The sequence below is a fragment of the Onychomys torridus genome, chromosome X (assembly GCF_903995425.1).
Source record: "Onychomys torridus chromosome X, mOncTor1.1, whole genome shotgun sequence".
NCBI lineage: Eukaryota > Metazoa > Chordata > Mammalia > Rodentia > Cricetidae > Onychomys > Onychomys torridus.
This window is the reverse complement of record NC_050466.1, coordinates 116,061,352-116,079,263: the sequence shown is the minus strand read 5'-3', so window position 1 is coordinate 116,079,263 and position 17,912 is coordinate 116,061,352. Positions and strand designations below refer to the sequence as shown.

At 39.5% G+C, this 17,912-nt stretch overlaps 1 protein-coding gene across 3 annotated transcripts in view; it reads left to right on the top strand.

Moving 5' to 3' along the window:
- Nucleotides 1-5,641: 5,641 nt before the first annotated feature.
- Nucleotides 5,642-17,912, top strand: part of Nox1 (NADPH oxidase 1) — a 28,718-nt gene continuing 16,447 nt past the window's right edge. For 2 of the 3 annotated variants that reach the window (XM_036175395.1, XM_036175396.1), the window contains exons 1-2: nt 5,669-5,713; nt 11,840-11,935. In XM_036175395.1, coding sequence (XP_036031288.1) covers nt 5,669-5,713; nt 11,840-11,935 — 141 coding nt within the window. Of the gene's footprint in view, nt 5,714-11,839; nt 11,936-17,912 lie in introns of all 3 variants that reach the window. The other variant, XM_036175397.1, reaches the window with a different exon arrangement.

Sequence of the window (17,912 nt, the reverse complement as noted above, 5' to 3'; positions counted from 1 at the left end):
CTGCCCTTGTTTAGCAGGGAGTACTTGCTAGAGTTGGTGTCTTTAGACAAAGCAAGAAGTTCAGTGAGAGAAGTTAGGTGGGATTGGTCTATGGGATGCACAGGAGATGTTGGGAGGGGTGAGGGAAGGCTGCATCTAGTGTTCTATTGCAGTGCTATGGAAGAGGCTGGGAAATTAGGTATGGAACAACAAAGAGAGCCATCATATTCTTGAAAGTGTTGCTTGGAGTGTCCTATGCATGTGTCAACACCATCTGTTACATGGTAATTCCTGGATATGTACAAGAATTATAAGTGTAAAATTAAGTTTAAGATAAGTGATGAATGAGACAAATGATCAGGAAAAAGAACAGTCAATTTAGGGAAGGGCTGTGTATTTATAATATATAAGAATTCACCCACTAGCTACTGATGCCACTGAAGTATTCTCTCTAAGTCTCCAAGAAGCAGTCTAGTTCAAATTTACCCAATGTCAATAACCTATAAACCTGGGAAATGCAAACATTAAGATAGTAGGTGAAAGAATACAGGGTGAATGGACTCTGTTGTAATGTTTGGAACTGATGGAAGAAAAGCAATTTCTAAAGAATTTATAGAAGGCTTGATGGTAAAAAAAAAAAAAAAGCATGTCTTTCATTGTGTAAGGAAGAGAGTTTTCAGATTATTGTAGTTAAATTAGCTGCTATAATCTTCCTGTTAAATAATCTTTCTGCTGTAGGGTAGTGGTAATTTTCACTCACCTATCTTAGTCCAGTGTCATTGCTAACCAGCTTATCAACTGACTTCCTCGTACATCAGTGCAAGGTAGGAACCCACACCCTTAGACACAAAGGTCCATTGAGCACAGCATTCATAATTCTTTAAGGAATAAATATAAATTTATATATTTGTGACCATCATGAATCATACACTCAAAGTTGGAGGATATTTGACACATATTTAGTTCACAGTCCATCTGGTGCTGATATTTGTACAAGATAACTGGTAAGGAATTATCTATCTTTCATTGGGCATCTCAAGTAAGAATGAAGCCATTACCTCTTTACTTCTTTGAATACTAGAGTTAGAAAATGTGCTTTATATTGAAACAAAATGTGCAATTTTGGAGTCTCCATTCCTAGGTCATATCCTTATGTCCACACACATAACAATCTAAACCCAAGAGTGATTTAGACATACACACCTATCCATGGCAAATCTCTTTCTAAAGACACACTTCCTAAAGTCCTTAACTCCTCCTAATATAGGATGTCTCAAATTCTGGTCACCCTCTGCACACAGGCTTGAGCTTCCTCTTTTAAGATGTGGTCTTTGGCTTCTCCACTGTTCTGTACAACTTTCAAAAATAAGTCATTTTGTGATGAGTCATTAATACAATGTCCCACTCCGACTTCCCTCTATGCATGCCCCTTTCACACTGAATGAGCCTGAAGTGGCCATGAATGTATCTGGGACACAGCTACAGGGATGTTGGATCTGTGATATATTTAGCTTTTGTTTTGGACAATATGAACTGTGTGTGTTCTTGGACACTTCTGTATATAGTTAAGTGATTTCTAGATGCCTTAGTGTAAGAATTATTTCCATAAATACTCTTAACACCTGCTGTTCCAATTTCACTCTGTATTGTGTAACTCTAAGGTGCAGGTAGGTGTGTTACCCACATAATAAAATGTTACTTTTATGAGTTTTGTGGTGTTGAAGAGATTTTAAGCTTTTAAAAATAAACATAAAATGTGCTATGTGTTGAGCTATACTCTTATAATGAGTAAAACTAAATGGAATATAAAATCATACCTTAACAAAGCCATTGAAATATGCTATGATTTCTTTCCTTCTTTTAAATTAATAGTGTCTTCTTGTTGTTGTTTTGAGACAGGGTTTCTCTGTGTAACGATCTTGGCTGTTCCAGAACTCTCTCTGTAGACCAGGCTGGCTTCAAACTCACAGAGATCTGCCTGCCTCTGTCTCCCAAGGGCTGGGATTAAAGGCATGCCTCATCATTGCCCAGCAATAGTGTCTTTTGTGTGTAATGTAAAATAAGACAATAATATGTATCAGGGTATCTTCAAAACTCACATCAAAGATACTACTTAAAAGTCAACAGAATGAATCCTCTTTGTAATTTTTAAATTAGACAAACGGATGCTCCCTTTGTTCAACATTTTACTTGAAGTTATATTGAATGAAGTAAGTCAAGAAAAAGAAGAGACACAAGTGCTGTGGATATCACTCTGTGTAAATAAAATTCTGATTGGCCAGTAGCCAGGCAGGAAGTATAGGCGGGACAAGCAGAGAAGAGAATTCAGAGAACAGGAAGGTGGAGGGAGAGACACTACCAGCTGCTGCCATGACAAGAAAGATGTAAGGTACTGGTAAGCCATGAGCCACGTGGCAAAGTATAGATTAATAGAAATGGGCTAAATATAAGAGTAAGAGCTAGACAATGGAAGGCCTGAGCTAATGGCCAAGGAGTTTAAATAATATAAGTGTCTGTGTGTTTATTTTATAAGTGGGTTGTTGGACTAACAGGGCTTGGCGGGGGCTGGAGAGAAGGTCTCCAATTACATACAAGAATCAAAAAAGAAGGAAACTATAATTTGGAGGGGAATTGTAATTGGACATTTTAGAAAAATCTACAATAGGAAGCCTAAATACAGAAATCCCATTAGAATTTATGAGAGTTGGCTCAGTAGTTAAGAGTACTTGCTGTTTTATAGGACCAGAGTTCAGTTTCCATCACCTACATGGTGGTTCACAACCATCTACAACTCCAATTCCAGGAAATCTGAAATCCTTTTCTTACCTCCATGGGTACCAGGCACAGACACACATGCAGGCAAAACACTCATGCACATAAAATAAAAACAAAATACTTTATAAGTGAACTTAGTAATGTTGAATATAATATTCAATATGTAAAAACCAGTAATATCTTTATGTAATGGCCATAATTTAAACATGTATCATTTGTAATCCCATAAAAATATAAAGTGCTGACCAATAAAATTTGTATAAATGTTCAAAAGGCCAAGGATAGCCACACTTTTGAACACTAAGATGTGTAAACTTGTCCTGTCAGATAAGACTTATATAACCAGAGCAATTAAGGGAGATCTGAATAGAGAGATCAAGAACAAAGTCACATGTAACATACATTTGTTGTCTATTAATAACCATGATAGAATTGACACATCGTAACAGTAAAGAAAGAAAGATTTCAAAAATGATCTTGGAATTTTTAGTTTTCTAAGTAGAAAACTAGTACACCAAAATTCTGCTTTACACAGTACATAAAATTTCAACTCCAGCAATTGATACACTCTAATTTAAAAAAAACACTTAGGAATTATTCTAAACCTAGAAGCTACAGATTGTCAAATCAAAAAAGAAAACAGATGAATCCAAAACATAATTGTGAAAGGCCCAAACCATGAAGTTTTAGAAGAAAATACATGAGACTATCCTGACATCTGTGTAATAATGGATTACTAAAGCAAGTCACAAAATATGGAAATCATAAAGAAAAAGACTGAGAATCAGAGCACATAAAACTTAAGAATTTCCACTTATCAGAAACCAGTAGCAAAAGACTACAAAGATAGGCTTGGGAAGATGGCCAAGTGGGGTAAGTGCTGTTGTACAGGCATGAAGAACCTTGACTATATCTTCATCACCCATGTGAAAGCCTGTATGCTGGGGTTGTCTGTGATCTCAGAGCCTGCTGTGCTAAGATAGTTGGACCTCTGGGGCTTGCTGGCTATTCAGTCCATCTAAAACACAAGCTTCAGGTTAATGAGAGAGCTGTCTCAAAAAAATCAACTGAAGCCTGACAATAAAATTCTTGACATTGATCTATGGCCTCTACCACATACATGGGCACTCACACTTGCACACTTGCATATATCACTCATGATTTTTAAAAGACAAAGAAAATGTAAAGCTACAATGACAACCAATAAAAGAACTGTAAAAATGTATAAGCAGGGGAAAATAAGCCAATAGGAATATAGATTTAAATAAAACCTACAAACCAGAGAAGACATTTATTAATAATGAAAATGCAAGTTCTAACAGTTGAATTAAAAGATGCTTAGTTTAATAACCTTAAAAGTTCACATGAAGGAAGTGAGACTCTTCTACAGTGCTCATTGGAGCAGGCAGTTCCATGAGTGCTTTAGACCAGCATATCTGTGAAAAGCATTTGCAAATCTCAGGATCCAGGAATTCCACTACGGGGTATAAGCCTTAGACAAAATGCGGTGTATTTGTGGCACTCCATTACTACTATCCCATCATCATTCCATCAACAGTAGAATGAATGAATGGATTCAGGCAGTGTAACTGAATTGCAACTACTTATACCAACATGTCTGACTCTCCAAGGAAAAGCTGTTGAAGAAAGCAAAACACGGAAGCACGCAATGCATACATACAGCTATATTTCTTTCACAAAAATCAGAATGGAAATAACTGAAGAGTTTGTGAGCCATGCACTTACAGTTATGAAACATTCAAAGCAAAAGGGGAATTAGTGCCTCAGATCTCAGGTTGCATGTGGTGAAGGGGAGAAAAGAGACATGATTAAAGAGGAACCCCTAGGGACTTGAAGATACTGGGAACAATGTTTTTTTTTTTTTTTTTAAACCACAAAGTCAGAACTTAGGTATTAATTCTTTACAATTATTCTGTAATTTACACACACACACACACACACACACACACACACACACACACACACACACTGTGTACTCTTGTGTGTGTATCTTAGTTTTTTAGAAAGGAATAATTTCAGTGCCCAGAACTCAACAATGAGCTCTAGCTTACCCACCATACTAAAGAACAACCACCTCCCTACTTTTGAAAGCTCTGTGTTTGTTTTAAATAAGGTGCAATCAGTCTGGAATCCTCCTTCAGGGAAACTGGTTTACTAAAATTTCTGAGTTAGCTGAACTATGGTCTGGTGGCTGCTGCTGCTCTGATACTGATATAGCTCCTGATGGTCCAGCTCCAAAAGGCTTCCTTGGTCTGGAAATGTATGTCAGTTTCATAGAGTATTTGCCTAATGTGGAGTAAGTCCTATTTTTGACCCCCAATATTGCATAAAGTAGATGTGGGGTGCACTCGTATAATCCCAGGAGGCAAGAAGATCAGAGCCCAAAGTCATCCTCAGCCACACAGTATGATTAAGACCAGCCCAGTTACATGAAATCTGTCTCAAACAAAATAAAACAGAAACTTCCTTAAAACACATGCTTCCCCCTTTGAATCTCTTGTAGTTAATCTTTATATAGTCTCTGCCTAATTATGTTTCTCATGTAAAATTTAAACAAATGTCTTATCTCATAAAGTAGTGCTTTATGAAGTCACTTTGTTAAGATTATCAGACAGACTATTTTGACACAAGAAGATTGCTATTTCCTGAAAGGGCAAAAACCTCATCAGGGAAAACCCCTGTGGTTGTCATAGGCAGGGCTTGTCTACCTAAGCTGATAACACAGTTTCATCTAGAAGAGGAAGGCAGAATTCACTTTTGGAACTTTTGTAAGTAGGTGTGCATTTTTGCATCTTGCACACTAAGACCTTGAGCTGGGCAGAAAGAAGTGTTTTGAGAGAGAGTTCCCAGAATCCTCACTGCTCCTCTGGAGGCTCCAAACTTCCACTTGACAATGGGAAACTGGCTGGCTAACCACTGGCTTTCAGTTTTGTTTCTGGTAAGTGGTATTTCATTTCCTATTAATTAGGAATTTTATCAGAGTAAGAAGGCATCGTGTTTGTTAATATTTGTGAAGTTGTTCAAAAGAGAAAGCATCTATAGCAATTATTTGGCTTGTTAAAGCCAGTTATCAATTAGAAAAAGCCAACTCTAGGCCAGATGAGAGAACAAAGCCAAATGATTTGCAGTTGTTCGTGTTTCCAAACCATGAGGACTTGCAGTTGAAATTTGTTCCATTTTTTTCTCTTTTCTGTCTTATTTCCAACTGTTGACATGGAATCTTCATTTTCTATCTTCCCTATATTGTTGCCATCAAGATTTCATAAAATAATCGACTGGCTAAGATGAAAATGATCTTCAAGATCATCTTGACCCAGCAATGCTCAATAGAAATATACTATGAGTCACTTGAGGAATTTCTAAATTAACTCACACTTGCGCTGAAAAGGATAAAAAGAAACAGATGAGATTTGAGCAATGCAATTCATGGGCATTCTTTCAGCGTGTCATCAATATAGACAATTTCAATATAATTTCTATTGTCCAATTGTTTCTAGGTCTTTGGAAGAGCATGTCAACTTTACATGCACAGTACATCTCAATCAGAATTAGCACACTTCAAATGTTTCATAACTACATCCTGATGGCTAGCTACTGCATTACACAGTTCCCCGAGTTTTATGAAGGACATCAATCTAGACTGCACACAGTGAATTGGCACACTATGACTCCAACCCAGTTCACTGGTATTCAGGCTATAACTTGTTCACCATTCCATCTATATGGGACCCCTTTCTTTTTTTTTTCTTCTTTTCTTTTTTTGGAGCTGAGGATTGAACCAGGGCAAGCGCTCTGCCACTGAGCCAAATCCCCAACCCCTGGAACCCCTTTCTACACACACATACACATACTTGCATATACATGCTTGCACACAGGCACACACACATTTGTATACATACACAGACACACACGCACACACACATGTATACACACATGCTCATACATGCACACAAACACAGACACCTACTTGCATACACACCACCTTTTTTTTCTCACATCATTCTTCCTACGTTTGTAAGTCACACCTAAATGTGAGGTTCCCACGTCCTTCCCCACTCTGAGTATTTTATTTCTCTTCTGGGGCTCTTGACTCTTTTTTTCTATTGCTTTTCTTAGCCCTATAGGATTTTCATGTGCTTCAGAGAAAAAGTACGCAGTGACCTTGGAGGAATTTTTACTTAGTGCTTAATGAAAACCCAAGAGCTTTTTAAGTCAGGCTATCCCATGATTTATATTTTTAATACTCAGTGTCCTGTGTTTAGTTTCTTCTGCACTATAACAAAGAGATCACTAGCTTAGGGGAAGGGAAATCTGGCTAGTACTTCAGTTCTGCTACTGGATGACCTTGACCAAATTATCTATTCTTTCCAGACTTCAGGTCCTCCATGTGTGGGTGGTTATAGATCAGCTGGAGAAGGGATGGGTGACTAATTAAGTGAATTGATTAGCTTCGGGTAAAGGCTGTTTGTTGCTCTAAAAGCCACTGTAGTTCCCCCTCCTTTTATTCCTTTTTTTAGCTGGGGAAATTCATCACTTATAGGGATGAGTCACATTTAACTCTCTGGCTTCTACTTCCTACCCTTTCTTTGGCAGCCCTGCTGGCAAGCTCAACTTCTTGCTGTCTCTAGCATGTACAAGTTTGAAAAAATGAATAAATTACTCAGAATATTTTTTGTTGTTTTGCTTGTTTGTTTTTACCCCTCCTTTTAAAAAATTATATATTATATTTGTGTTTTTATCTTACACATCAGCCATGGGTTCCCCTGTCCTCCCTGCTCCCCCCCTTCCACCTTCCCCCCAGCCCCTCCCCTCCATTCCCATCTCCTCCAGGGCCAAGACTCCCCTGGGGATTCAATTCAAGATCCCAGCTGGATCAAGAACAGAAAGGGAGAACAAGGAATAACAGACCATGATAAATGAAGACCACATGAGAACAGGAATAGGCAGAGTGCTGGAGAGGTCCCCAGAAATCCACAATGATACATCCTCTGTAGACTGCTGGCAATGGTCGATAGAAAGCCTCATCTGACCTAGTCTGGTGATCACATGGCCAAACTTAGAATATTTTGACTCCTCTTTTTCACCAGGTCTTGCACTTCACCTTCTTTTCCATTCCCAGTGGGAAACGCAATTCCTGACTCCCAGATGTTGCTGTTAATTCACTTCCTGGGCCTACAAGTGCCAGTGGGCTGATACAGAGCTTTGTGTTCCTGTGTCTATCTCACATCTGGAAATATTTCTGATCCCCAAAAGGAGCTTTTTTTTTTTTCTGTTCACCAAATTCATTTCCCTCCCATTTTATTTGTTAGACAATTTCATATAAGAATACTATATTTATACCATTCCCCTCTCCTTCCTCCAAATCCTCCCATACACCTCCCACTCCTCAGATTCATGGTCTCATTCTTTAACTATTCTTTTTTTTTATTTCAAATTTGATTTTTCTACGGATATTTGTGTTTTAATTTTATACATCAGCCATGGGTTCCCCTGTCCTCCCCTCTCCCGCCCCCACCGCCACTTCCCCCCATCCCCTCCCCTCCATTCCCATGTCCTCCAGGGCAAAGACTCCCCTGGGGAGTCAGCTCAACCTGGTGGATTCAGTACAGGCAGGTCCAGTCCCCTCCTTCCAGGCTGAGCAAAGTGTCCCTGTGTAAGCCCAAGGTTCCAAACAGCCAGCTCATGCACTAAGGACAGGTCCAGGTCCCAGAGCCTGGATGCCTCCCAAACAGTTCAAACTATTTAATTATCTCACTTATCCAGAGGGCCTGCTCAAGCTGGGAGCTCCACAGCTTTTGGTTCATAATTCATGTGCTTCCATTAGTTTGGCTATTTGTCCCTGTGGTTTTCCAATGTTGGTCTCAACAATTCACACTCTTACAGTCCCTCCTCTTTCTCAACAATTGGACACCTGGAGCTCCACCTGGGGCCTGGCCGAGAATCTCTGCATCCACTTCCATCACTTATTGGATGAGAGTTCTAGCACGACAATTAGGGTGTTTGGCCATCTGATCACCAAACTAGGTCAGATCAGGCTTTCTCTCGACCATTGCCAGTAGTCTACAGAGGATGTATCATTGTGGATTTCTGGGGACCTCTCTAGCATTTTGCTTCTTCCTATTCTCATGTGGTCTTCATTTATCATGGTCTGTTATACCTTGTTCTCCCTTTCTGTTCTTAATACAGCTGGGATCCCCTGCTCCCCTAAGCTCTCTTTCCCTCGAAACTTGCCCTTCATTACCTCCACTCACATCCAGGTTAACAGAGAATTCTCAACAGAGGAAGTTCAAATGGCTGAAAGACATTTAAGGAATTGCTCAACATCCCTAATTATCTGGGAAATGCAAATCAAAATGACTCTGAGATACCATCTTACACCTGTCAGAATGGCTAAAATCAAAAAACACAGAAGACAGCTTATGCTGGAAAGGATGTGGAGCAAGGGGAACTCTCCTCCACTGCTGGTGGGAATGCAAGCTTGTACAGCCACTTTGGAAATCAATATGGTGTTTCCTTAGAAAATTAGGAATCCATCTCCCCCAAGACCCAGCTATAGCACTCTTGGGCATATACCCAAGGCATGCTCAATCATACCACAAGGGCATTTGCTCAGCTATGTTCATATCAGCATTGTTTGTGATAGCCAGAACCTGGAAACAACCTAGATGCCCTTCAACTGAAGAATGGATAAAGAAAATGTGGTACATATACACAATGGAGTACTACTCAGCAGAGAAAAACAATGACATCATGAGGTTTGCAGGCGAATGGATGGATCTAGAAAAAATCATCCTGAGTGAGGTAACCCAGAGTCAGAAAGACAAACATGGTATGCACTCACTCATAGGAGGATAGTAGATGTAAAACAAAGGTGACTAGACTGCTACTCACAACTCCAGGGAGGCTTCCTAGAAAACAGGACCCTAAGAAAGACACAGGGATCACCCAATGACAGAGAAATGGATGAGATCTACATGAACAATCTTTAATTATTCTTAAAGTATCTATGGCTTTCAATTTTCTTTTTGCACTGGCATCAAACTACTGTGGGATGTTCTGTATGTTAAATGTGTTGCTCTGATTGGTTAATAAATAAAACACTGATTGGCCAGTAGCCAGGCAGGAAGTGTAGGCAGGACGAGGAGAGAGGAGAATTCTGGGAAGTGGAAGGCTGAGGCAGAGAGACACTGCCAGCCCCCGCCATGACAAGGAAGATGTAAGGTACTGGTAAGCCACAAGCCATGTGGCAAAGTATAGATTAATAGAAATGGGTTAATTTAAGATAGAAGAAGTAGATAACAAGAAACCTGCCACAGCCATACAGTTTGTAAGCAATATAAGTCTCTGTGTGTTTACTTGGTTGGGTCTGAGCGGCTGTGGAACTGTCGGGTGAGAGAGATTTGTCCTGACTATGAGCCAGGCAGGACCAGAAAAATTCTAGCTACATCAGTCTCTAAAAGCCATTCAATTCTGAAAAAAGGATTCTGGGCAAAGGAGGCAGGAGGGAATTGATTGGATGTGGTGCCTGTTGTTCCTGCTACTTTGGAGGTTGGAGTGGAAGACTTGTCTAAGCCTAGGAATTCAAGACCAGCTTGGGTCAAACCAGGTACAATGAGACCCCATCTCACACACAAAAGAACAGGAGGAAAGGCAGGAGGGATGGAGGGAGCAAAAAAAGACAGAAGGATGGAGGAAGGAAGGAAGGAAGGAAGGAAGGAAGGAAGGAAGGAAGAAAGAAGTTAGGAGTGAGCAAGCTAGTTTGGTAATGATAGAACTTCAACATATAGTTAACATTTCTTAAGCTTGTACTATACATAAGGCATTGCATTACTCCCTTCACATGCATTAGTTCTTGCAAGCCCGACAACATGGCTCTGAGACAGATACCTCATTTTATAGGTGAAAGAATTGATTCAAGAATTTTAGTATGTCTAAGATTACAGAGGTACTAAATGATGACACTAGCACTTGAGCCTCAGATGTTTGACCCCAGTTTCACACTTAGAACCACTTTACTGTACTGCTCCTTGTCTGTGAGTGGTCTATTTCTAGGGACTATGAATGGGCCATGCCCCAGTCTAACACCCTTTGCCAGTGGGCTGAAATGATTCTTAGTGATTTGGGGTCAGGGGTGTATCAAAAGGCATCCCAGTGCTTTAGAGATCTGCTAAGTTGCAGACTAGCACCTCCAAACTTAGGCTAGAGTTCAATTGATTTATCTCCATGGCAACATATAGTGGGTTCCAAATTACCCTCTTACTCAATGTGCAGAGGTTTAGATAGGCACACACAGTCCTTACAGCTCACACAAGTCCAAAACAATAGGTTAGTTTGCAAAAAAGTCTCACAATCTAAAAGCAGGAAAATAATATGTCAGGGTATAATTAAAGAGGCAGACCCATCTGGTAATGGTTTAGTCTTTTTCCAGTGGGCATTGTTTAAAAGATGCTAAATTTATTCTTTGTTTCTTCAGAAATTCACATGGTCACTTAGTGCCATCTTCTAGTGTGATAGTTTGAAACCTCCTGCCAGTCCAGGAACTGGCAAATGTTTCTGAAGAAAGCTAGACACATGTTTTAGGTTTTTGCAAGCTATTTGTTCTCTGTTCCAGCTACTCAGCTTCACCATAGCATCACAAAAACCTCCATTAATGATATGGAAAACAGTAGGTATCCCAATCCCACTTTATTTATAGTCAATGACATTTGAATCTCATATATATATATATATATATATATATATGTGTCATGATATGTTATCCTGTTGATGTTTTCAATCATTTAAAGTGAAAACAAAATTGCAAACATTCTGAGTTTGGAGTACATGCAAATCTGATGATGAGCCATGTGTGGGTCATGGGCCTCAGGTTGCTGACCCTCCTCATTAGCATCTGATGCATGTCTCAGATTGTCCACTCTGAAAACAGGTTGGATACTAGCAGGATTATATTAATTTAAAATGAAAATGGATGAACACAAAATGCTCAAGATGTCCATATTATTTCCTAAACCTTCCGTACATCTTTCCCAATTCCTCCATATTACTTGCTTGTTTTTTCCTCTAGGTTTCTTGGTTGGGGCTCAACATTTTTATGTTTGTGTATGCCTTCCTGAATTATGAGAAGTCTGACAAGTACTTTTACACAAGAGAAATTCTTGGGGTGAGTACTGTGCTTGTGATGTGGACAGTTTCTATGTTGGGTTTTTCTTTTTAAGACATAGTTTTCCTATGTGTCCCACAATGGCCTCGCTCTTGCCATCCTCATGCCCAGCCTCCCGAAGAGCTGAGATTCTAGGCAGGTGCCAGCAGGCCTGCCTACTGTTTTCTTCTGTTGTTGATGTTGTTTGTTACAACCTTCCCTAGCTGCTCCTTTCTGACCCAGCTCTTTGATTCCTTCTGGTTTACCAGGGGGAAAATGCAGATGTTCATTCAAATTTGAATTTCAGATAAATGATGAGCCATGTTGATATATAGACACTCCACTCCAGTTATATACATAAGTATACAAAGATATTCACTTTCATGAGACTTTTTTTGAGACAGGGTCTCATTTGCCTCTTGGCTTCTAGAAATCTGGGATTCAAGGTGTGTAACACCATGCCTGACTTCATGTGAAGTTCTAATTTGCTACATCTGACAGTGTGCATACTCTTCAGGCTTAATAATGAAAACATGAACTAATGAAAACTATTAGGCAGTGACTCCCAACTGGTTTTTCAAAGCTCAGGTGACCCTACAGGGAGCCAGAAGGCTACCTAGACAGAACTCCTGCCTCTACTTCCACTTTGGCCAGAGCAGCCTTCACCTGCCATATGGCCTCCTGCATATGATTTTTTTTGAGCTGAGGATCGAACCCAGGGCCTTGTGCTTACTAGGCAAGTGCTCTACCACTGAGCTAAATCCCCAAACTCCTGCATATGATTTTAAGAGCTTGCTGAGGATAAATATAAATTGTAGTACACTTGTCTGGTATGCTCAAGTCCCAGGTTCACTTTCTAGCAATGCAAAATAATGTTCTGAATAATATTAATGTATATTAATTAATACACATTAATTAACATCATAGTTAATTATTATAATATTATAAATTAAAATATTTAAGGAATAAATAAAAACAAATAAAAAAGAAAATAGAGAAATTAAAAAGGAAATCTTGGTTGGGGCTTGCAAGATGGGCTGGCAGGTAAAGGCAATTGGCAATTGCCACTAAGCCAGATCACCTGAATTTGGTACCTATGACTCACGTGGTGGAAGGAAAGAACTGACTCCTACAAGTTGTCCTCTGACTTTCACAACACACACACACACACACACACACACACACACACACACACACACACACACGTAATTAAAATTTAAAGGAAAACTTGGAAACCACTGCTGTGGTTTAATGCCTCCCTGTGAAAAAAGAGGGATACCCAGGGGTTTTGTAGGTTAGAAGGGAGGCTGTACACTGCTGCAGAACTCAAGGTCTACAGAAACATTGGATTATTTCCGGGTAAGAACAGAGATGAGAAGGCTGGAAAGGTGCCAGGTCAAGTAAAGAAAAGGGGGTGGGAGTTAGCTGAGTACACCGGTTTGGAGGTGGCCAGGTGGAAACGTGGAGGTGAGGCAGTTGCTTCCCAGAGGGGTGCACCTGGGCCCTACCTGGTTAGGACAGAAAATGTGCTTTTCATTTCTCTGTATTATGGAGTAACAGATAGGGGATTTGTTAAAAACACTTTCATCTCGACATAGCTTTATTTCAATAGGTTTCCCCAAAGACTCACTCAATGTTCATATATAAAGGAAGCTCTCCTTTAAAAAACCTTTTTCTCATTATAATCAAAGGACACATGTTGAGATCACAGTGAATTTGAATGTTCTGTTCATTGCTTATTTCATCCTGCTGTTTTCTATTTTAAAAGTTCATTCTCTATCCCCTTTTAGAAACTAAAACTCCAAAGGAAGTGTTAATTTGTCTTAAAATAGCTTTTTATTAATAGGACGATGCAATAAATATGACTAGGTATTAAGCACTTGCTTACTTCATGACCAAAACGTCAGTTGCAGAGAAATGAATCATACTCATATCCTGTGGCTGTTTCGATTTTTAAAGCCTAATTTAAAAATGAATTATGGGCATAGAGAACCACTCAGGAATTCCATAAAAACACTAACCTGGAAGCCATAATATATACACAAAGGACCTGTAGGGTACATATGTATGAATGTGTTTAAAATTTTTAAATAAGATAAATATTTTTTTAAAAAGTCCTGACAGGACATTATGAGACAAGGAACCTCCAGTATACCACTGAGTTTGTCTTCTGTTGGCCATGTCCTGCTGGGCATGCAGCCTACACTTAAGAATAGTTTGTTTCCCTAGTGAGACGCCTTTGGGGAAACAATTTTCATTTGCAAGTGGTTATCAATTGGAGATAGCTTCTCAGTTAAGGATGGGGGCCATGTCCACTTCTCTTACCAGCTCTTTCCATCTGGTAGAGACCCATGTAGGCCCTTTGCATAATGCCTCAGTCTCAGTGAGTTTGTATATGCATTGGTCCTATTGTGTTTAGAAAGCCTTGTTTTATGGGTGTCCTCCATCCCCTGTGGCTCTTACAGTCTTTCTGCTTCCTCTTTTGCAGGGTTCCCCGGACCCTGAGGGAGGGATTTGATAGGGACATCCCATTTAGGATCAAGTGTTCCAAGGTCTCATGTTCTCTGTTTTTTTTTATGCCTTTTCTTGAGTTCTTTTTCTTCTGTTTGTTTTGTTCTATTTCATTGTATAGTTTTTGCTATATCGTATCATATCATATCATATCATATCATATCATATTATATTATATATTCACTTAGAAGCTTGCTTATTTTCCAGTGACAGACAGAAAGGAGGTGGATCTGTAAGGGAAGGAAGGTGAGGAAGAGCTGGGGGGAGTAAGGAGAGGGGAAACTGTAATTGGGATATATGAGAAAAAAGTATTTTCTTTTTTAAAATTCTGTTTATTTATATTTTATGTATGAGTGCTCTGCTTGCATACCTGCATGCAAGAAGAGGGCATCAGATCTTGTTATGGATGGTTTTGAGCCACCATGTGGTTACTGGGAATTGAATTTAGGACCTCTGGAAGAGCAGTCAGTACTCTTAACCACTGAGCGATCTCTCCAGTCCCTGAAAAAAAATCTATTTTCAATAAAAAAAAAAGAACTATAAATGATGTTGCTTTCAGTGAGATCAAAGTGTGTCAGTAACACATGAAAATCCCTTTTATCCCACTCCCCAGAGATCAGCACTATTAATAGATTGCTGCATGTGTTAAACAGTCACACTGATGTATTCACAAATGCAACAGGCACAAATTTTGTTTCTATTCTAAGGCAGGTAATATTGTTCATTTACTTTTTAATTTTAATATAGTGAAAGTTGTTCTTGTTTAATATATATGTCTACAAATACGGTGGGACTCACATATACTTTTTCTAATTCAGTCAAAAAAGGATCACACTACAGATACTGGGTGGAAATCACTTCCTACACTCAATGTGTCTTTGATATCTTTTTATGTGATCTTAGTGGAGCCAGTTCATCCCAGCTTACAATAGTAAGCATCTCTCCCCAGCTCTGCATTCAAGGACCTCAAGCTGGTATCTTGAAATTCACCTGGTTTGTATTATCCAAATAGGCAGATGCTTGAACTGGAGAGACTCCATTTAACAGGCATGAACTGTTTGTGGTCTGTTAGCAGAGGGAGAGGCAAACAAAATGCAGTGTATATGGCTTTTTTCTTCTGACCGTTAAGAAGAAACAGAATTAGGTTATTTGCAGAAAAATGGATGTGACTGAGATAACTGTATTAAGTGAATCAAATCAGCCCCGGGAAGGCAAATTTGTTGGATTCTTTCATTGGCAGGTCTCAAGTTTTATGTGAAGAAATAAAAGCACACATGTGTAGATGATAGGAAAGTAGAAGAGAAACTGGAGAGGGCAAGAGAACTAAAAGGCAGGGAGAGATGAGGGAAAGACAGGCAGGAGGGCAGAGAGGGAACATGATCATCATACAATACACTGGTACAAAAGAAAACTTTAAAACAATCGAGCTTAAGGTTTAAAAGCTGGCTTTTAAAATATCTACAATGCCTACACCACTGCATTTCATGTTTGAAGAGAATTATCAGACCTGTATATTAATAGACCATAACTGATTGAATCATTTACATAGGGTAATTTTAAAATTCATGCTCACCTTGGGAGAATAGACAACCACTCAATTAACTATGAATCGCTGCAGATAGGGAGCAAAGGGATGAGTTTAAACCCCCAGTAAATGAGGCCTTACTGACCACAGGGTTTCAATAACATTGGTTGATACAGAGAAATGAATACATTGGGATAGTTCCACATTCTGCAATTGGGTGAAATAAAAGTTGTTTGGGTTTGTGTGTTTGTTTCTAAAAAGAATTTATTTCGGATGGATAACTGCCACAGAATGTGGAGATGGGAAATTATAGTCCTGTATTTTCAATTGACTTGCCAATTTTAGCTTCAAGAATCCTCTGTGACTCAGATAAGTACACTGTGGGAGCCAATGTGGAAAGGCAAGAGCTTTGAGATGAGCAGAGACAATTTCATCTGCAGTGGAACAGGCTGTCTCTACCAAACTCAGGCAGAGTGTGCCTCAGCAGAGGGGGAGAACATGGCTCATGTGAAGCATGAAATGGAAAGCAGCAGGACAGCTTTGTTCATCGTGCTGCCTAGGTTGAAAGCCAGTATGGACACCAGGCAATCTTGACCTGGCTTGCTTCACTGAGGTTACACTGTCTTGGGTTTAGGTTGTATGTAAAAATGGTTGTTGTTTTTTTAAAGTTGAATATATTTCTTCTTCCCTCTCTCTCCCCCTCTTCCTCCCTCCCTTGCTTCCTTCCTTTTTCCAGTTGCCATGTAAAGAATTAAAGGGTTTTCATGATGGCGGTTTCTTACACATATGTCAATTTTACTTTGTTCTTATACCCCTTCCTCCTGCAGAGCCTTCCTAAATCTCCCCTATGCCCAACTTTCTGGTTCCCTCTTTTGAAATGTTTCCTCTTCTGCTTTCATGTCACATGTAATCCATTACTCTCTCATTTTTTTCTTCTTCCACCTTCCTTAAGATCTCTTGCTCTTTCCCCACGGTCCTTTCTCCTTTCATGGACTGCATGCACACAGATGTAGACAGATACACACAGACGCAGAAAGACACACAGACGCAGAAAGATACACACAGAGAGACACAAACAAGCTACAGCCAGAGTCATTTCTTTCTTTCCACCATGTATGTCCTGGGAATCAAATTCAGATGGACAGTAAGCAACTTTACCAGCTGAGCCATCTCACTAGCTCCTGAAAAACCTTTTCATTTCATCTGATTCAACTTTTCAGTTCTGGGGTTTATGTCCTTGGTTACTAGAGTCTTTTGCAGAAAGCCCATACTTATATCTTGAAGTGTCTTCCCATGTCTTCCACCTTGAGAGTTTGAGGCCTTAAATTCAGGTCTCTAATCCATTTTGAATTGCTATTTTTGTACAGAGGAAGTTATATGGATTTAGTTTCTTCCTTCAACAGATGTATATCCAGTTTTTCCAGCACCATCAGGATGATTTTCCCCCAATATGTGTTTTTGACACTGTTGTCAAATATTGGGTGGGGGTAGGTATATAAGTTTATTTCTGGGTCCTCTTTTCTATTCCATCAGCCTATAGCTGTTTTATACAATCATTTACTTTCTGTGTGTGGTATAGGTGCATCTGTGTGTATAGGGGTGAGTACTTCTGTTCAAAAGCCAGGAGCTGTCAGGACTTCTGCTCTATCACTCTCCACATTATTCCTTTGAGACAGAGTCTCTCACTGAACCTGGAGCTAGGCTGGTGGCCAGCAAGCTCTGGTGATACTCCTGTTTCCACCTACATTCCTCAAGCATTGTAGTTACAGATGTTGCTGTCATGCCTGGCTTTGTATATGGGTGCTAGGGGTTAGAACTCAGTTCCTCACGCTAACATAGCAATGTTCTTACCTGCTTCACCATCTCCCCATCCCTTTATATGTGTTTTTGTGACATTACCATGCCAATTTGTTGTTATAGTTCTGTAGTATAATTTGAGATCAGGTTTTGTGACACCTATAG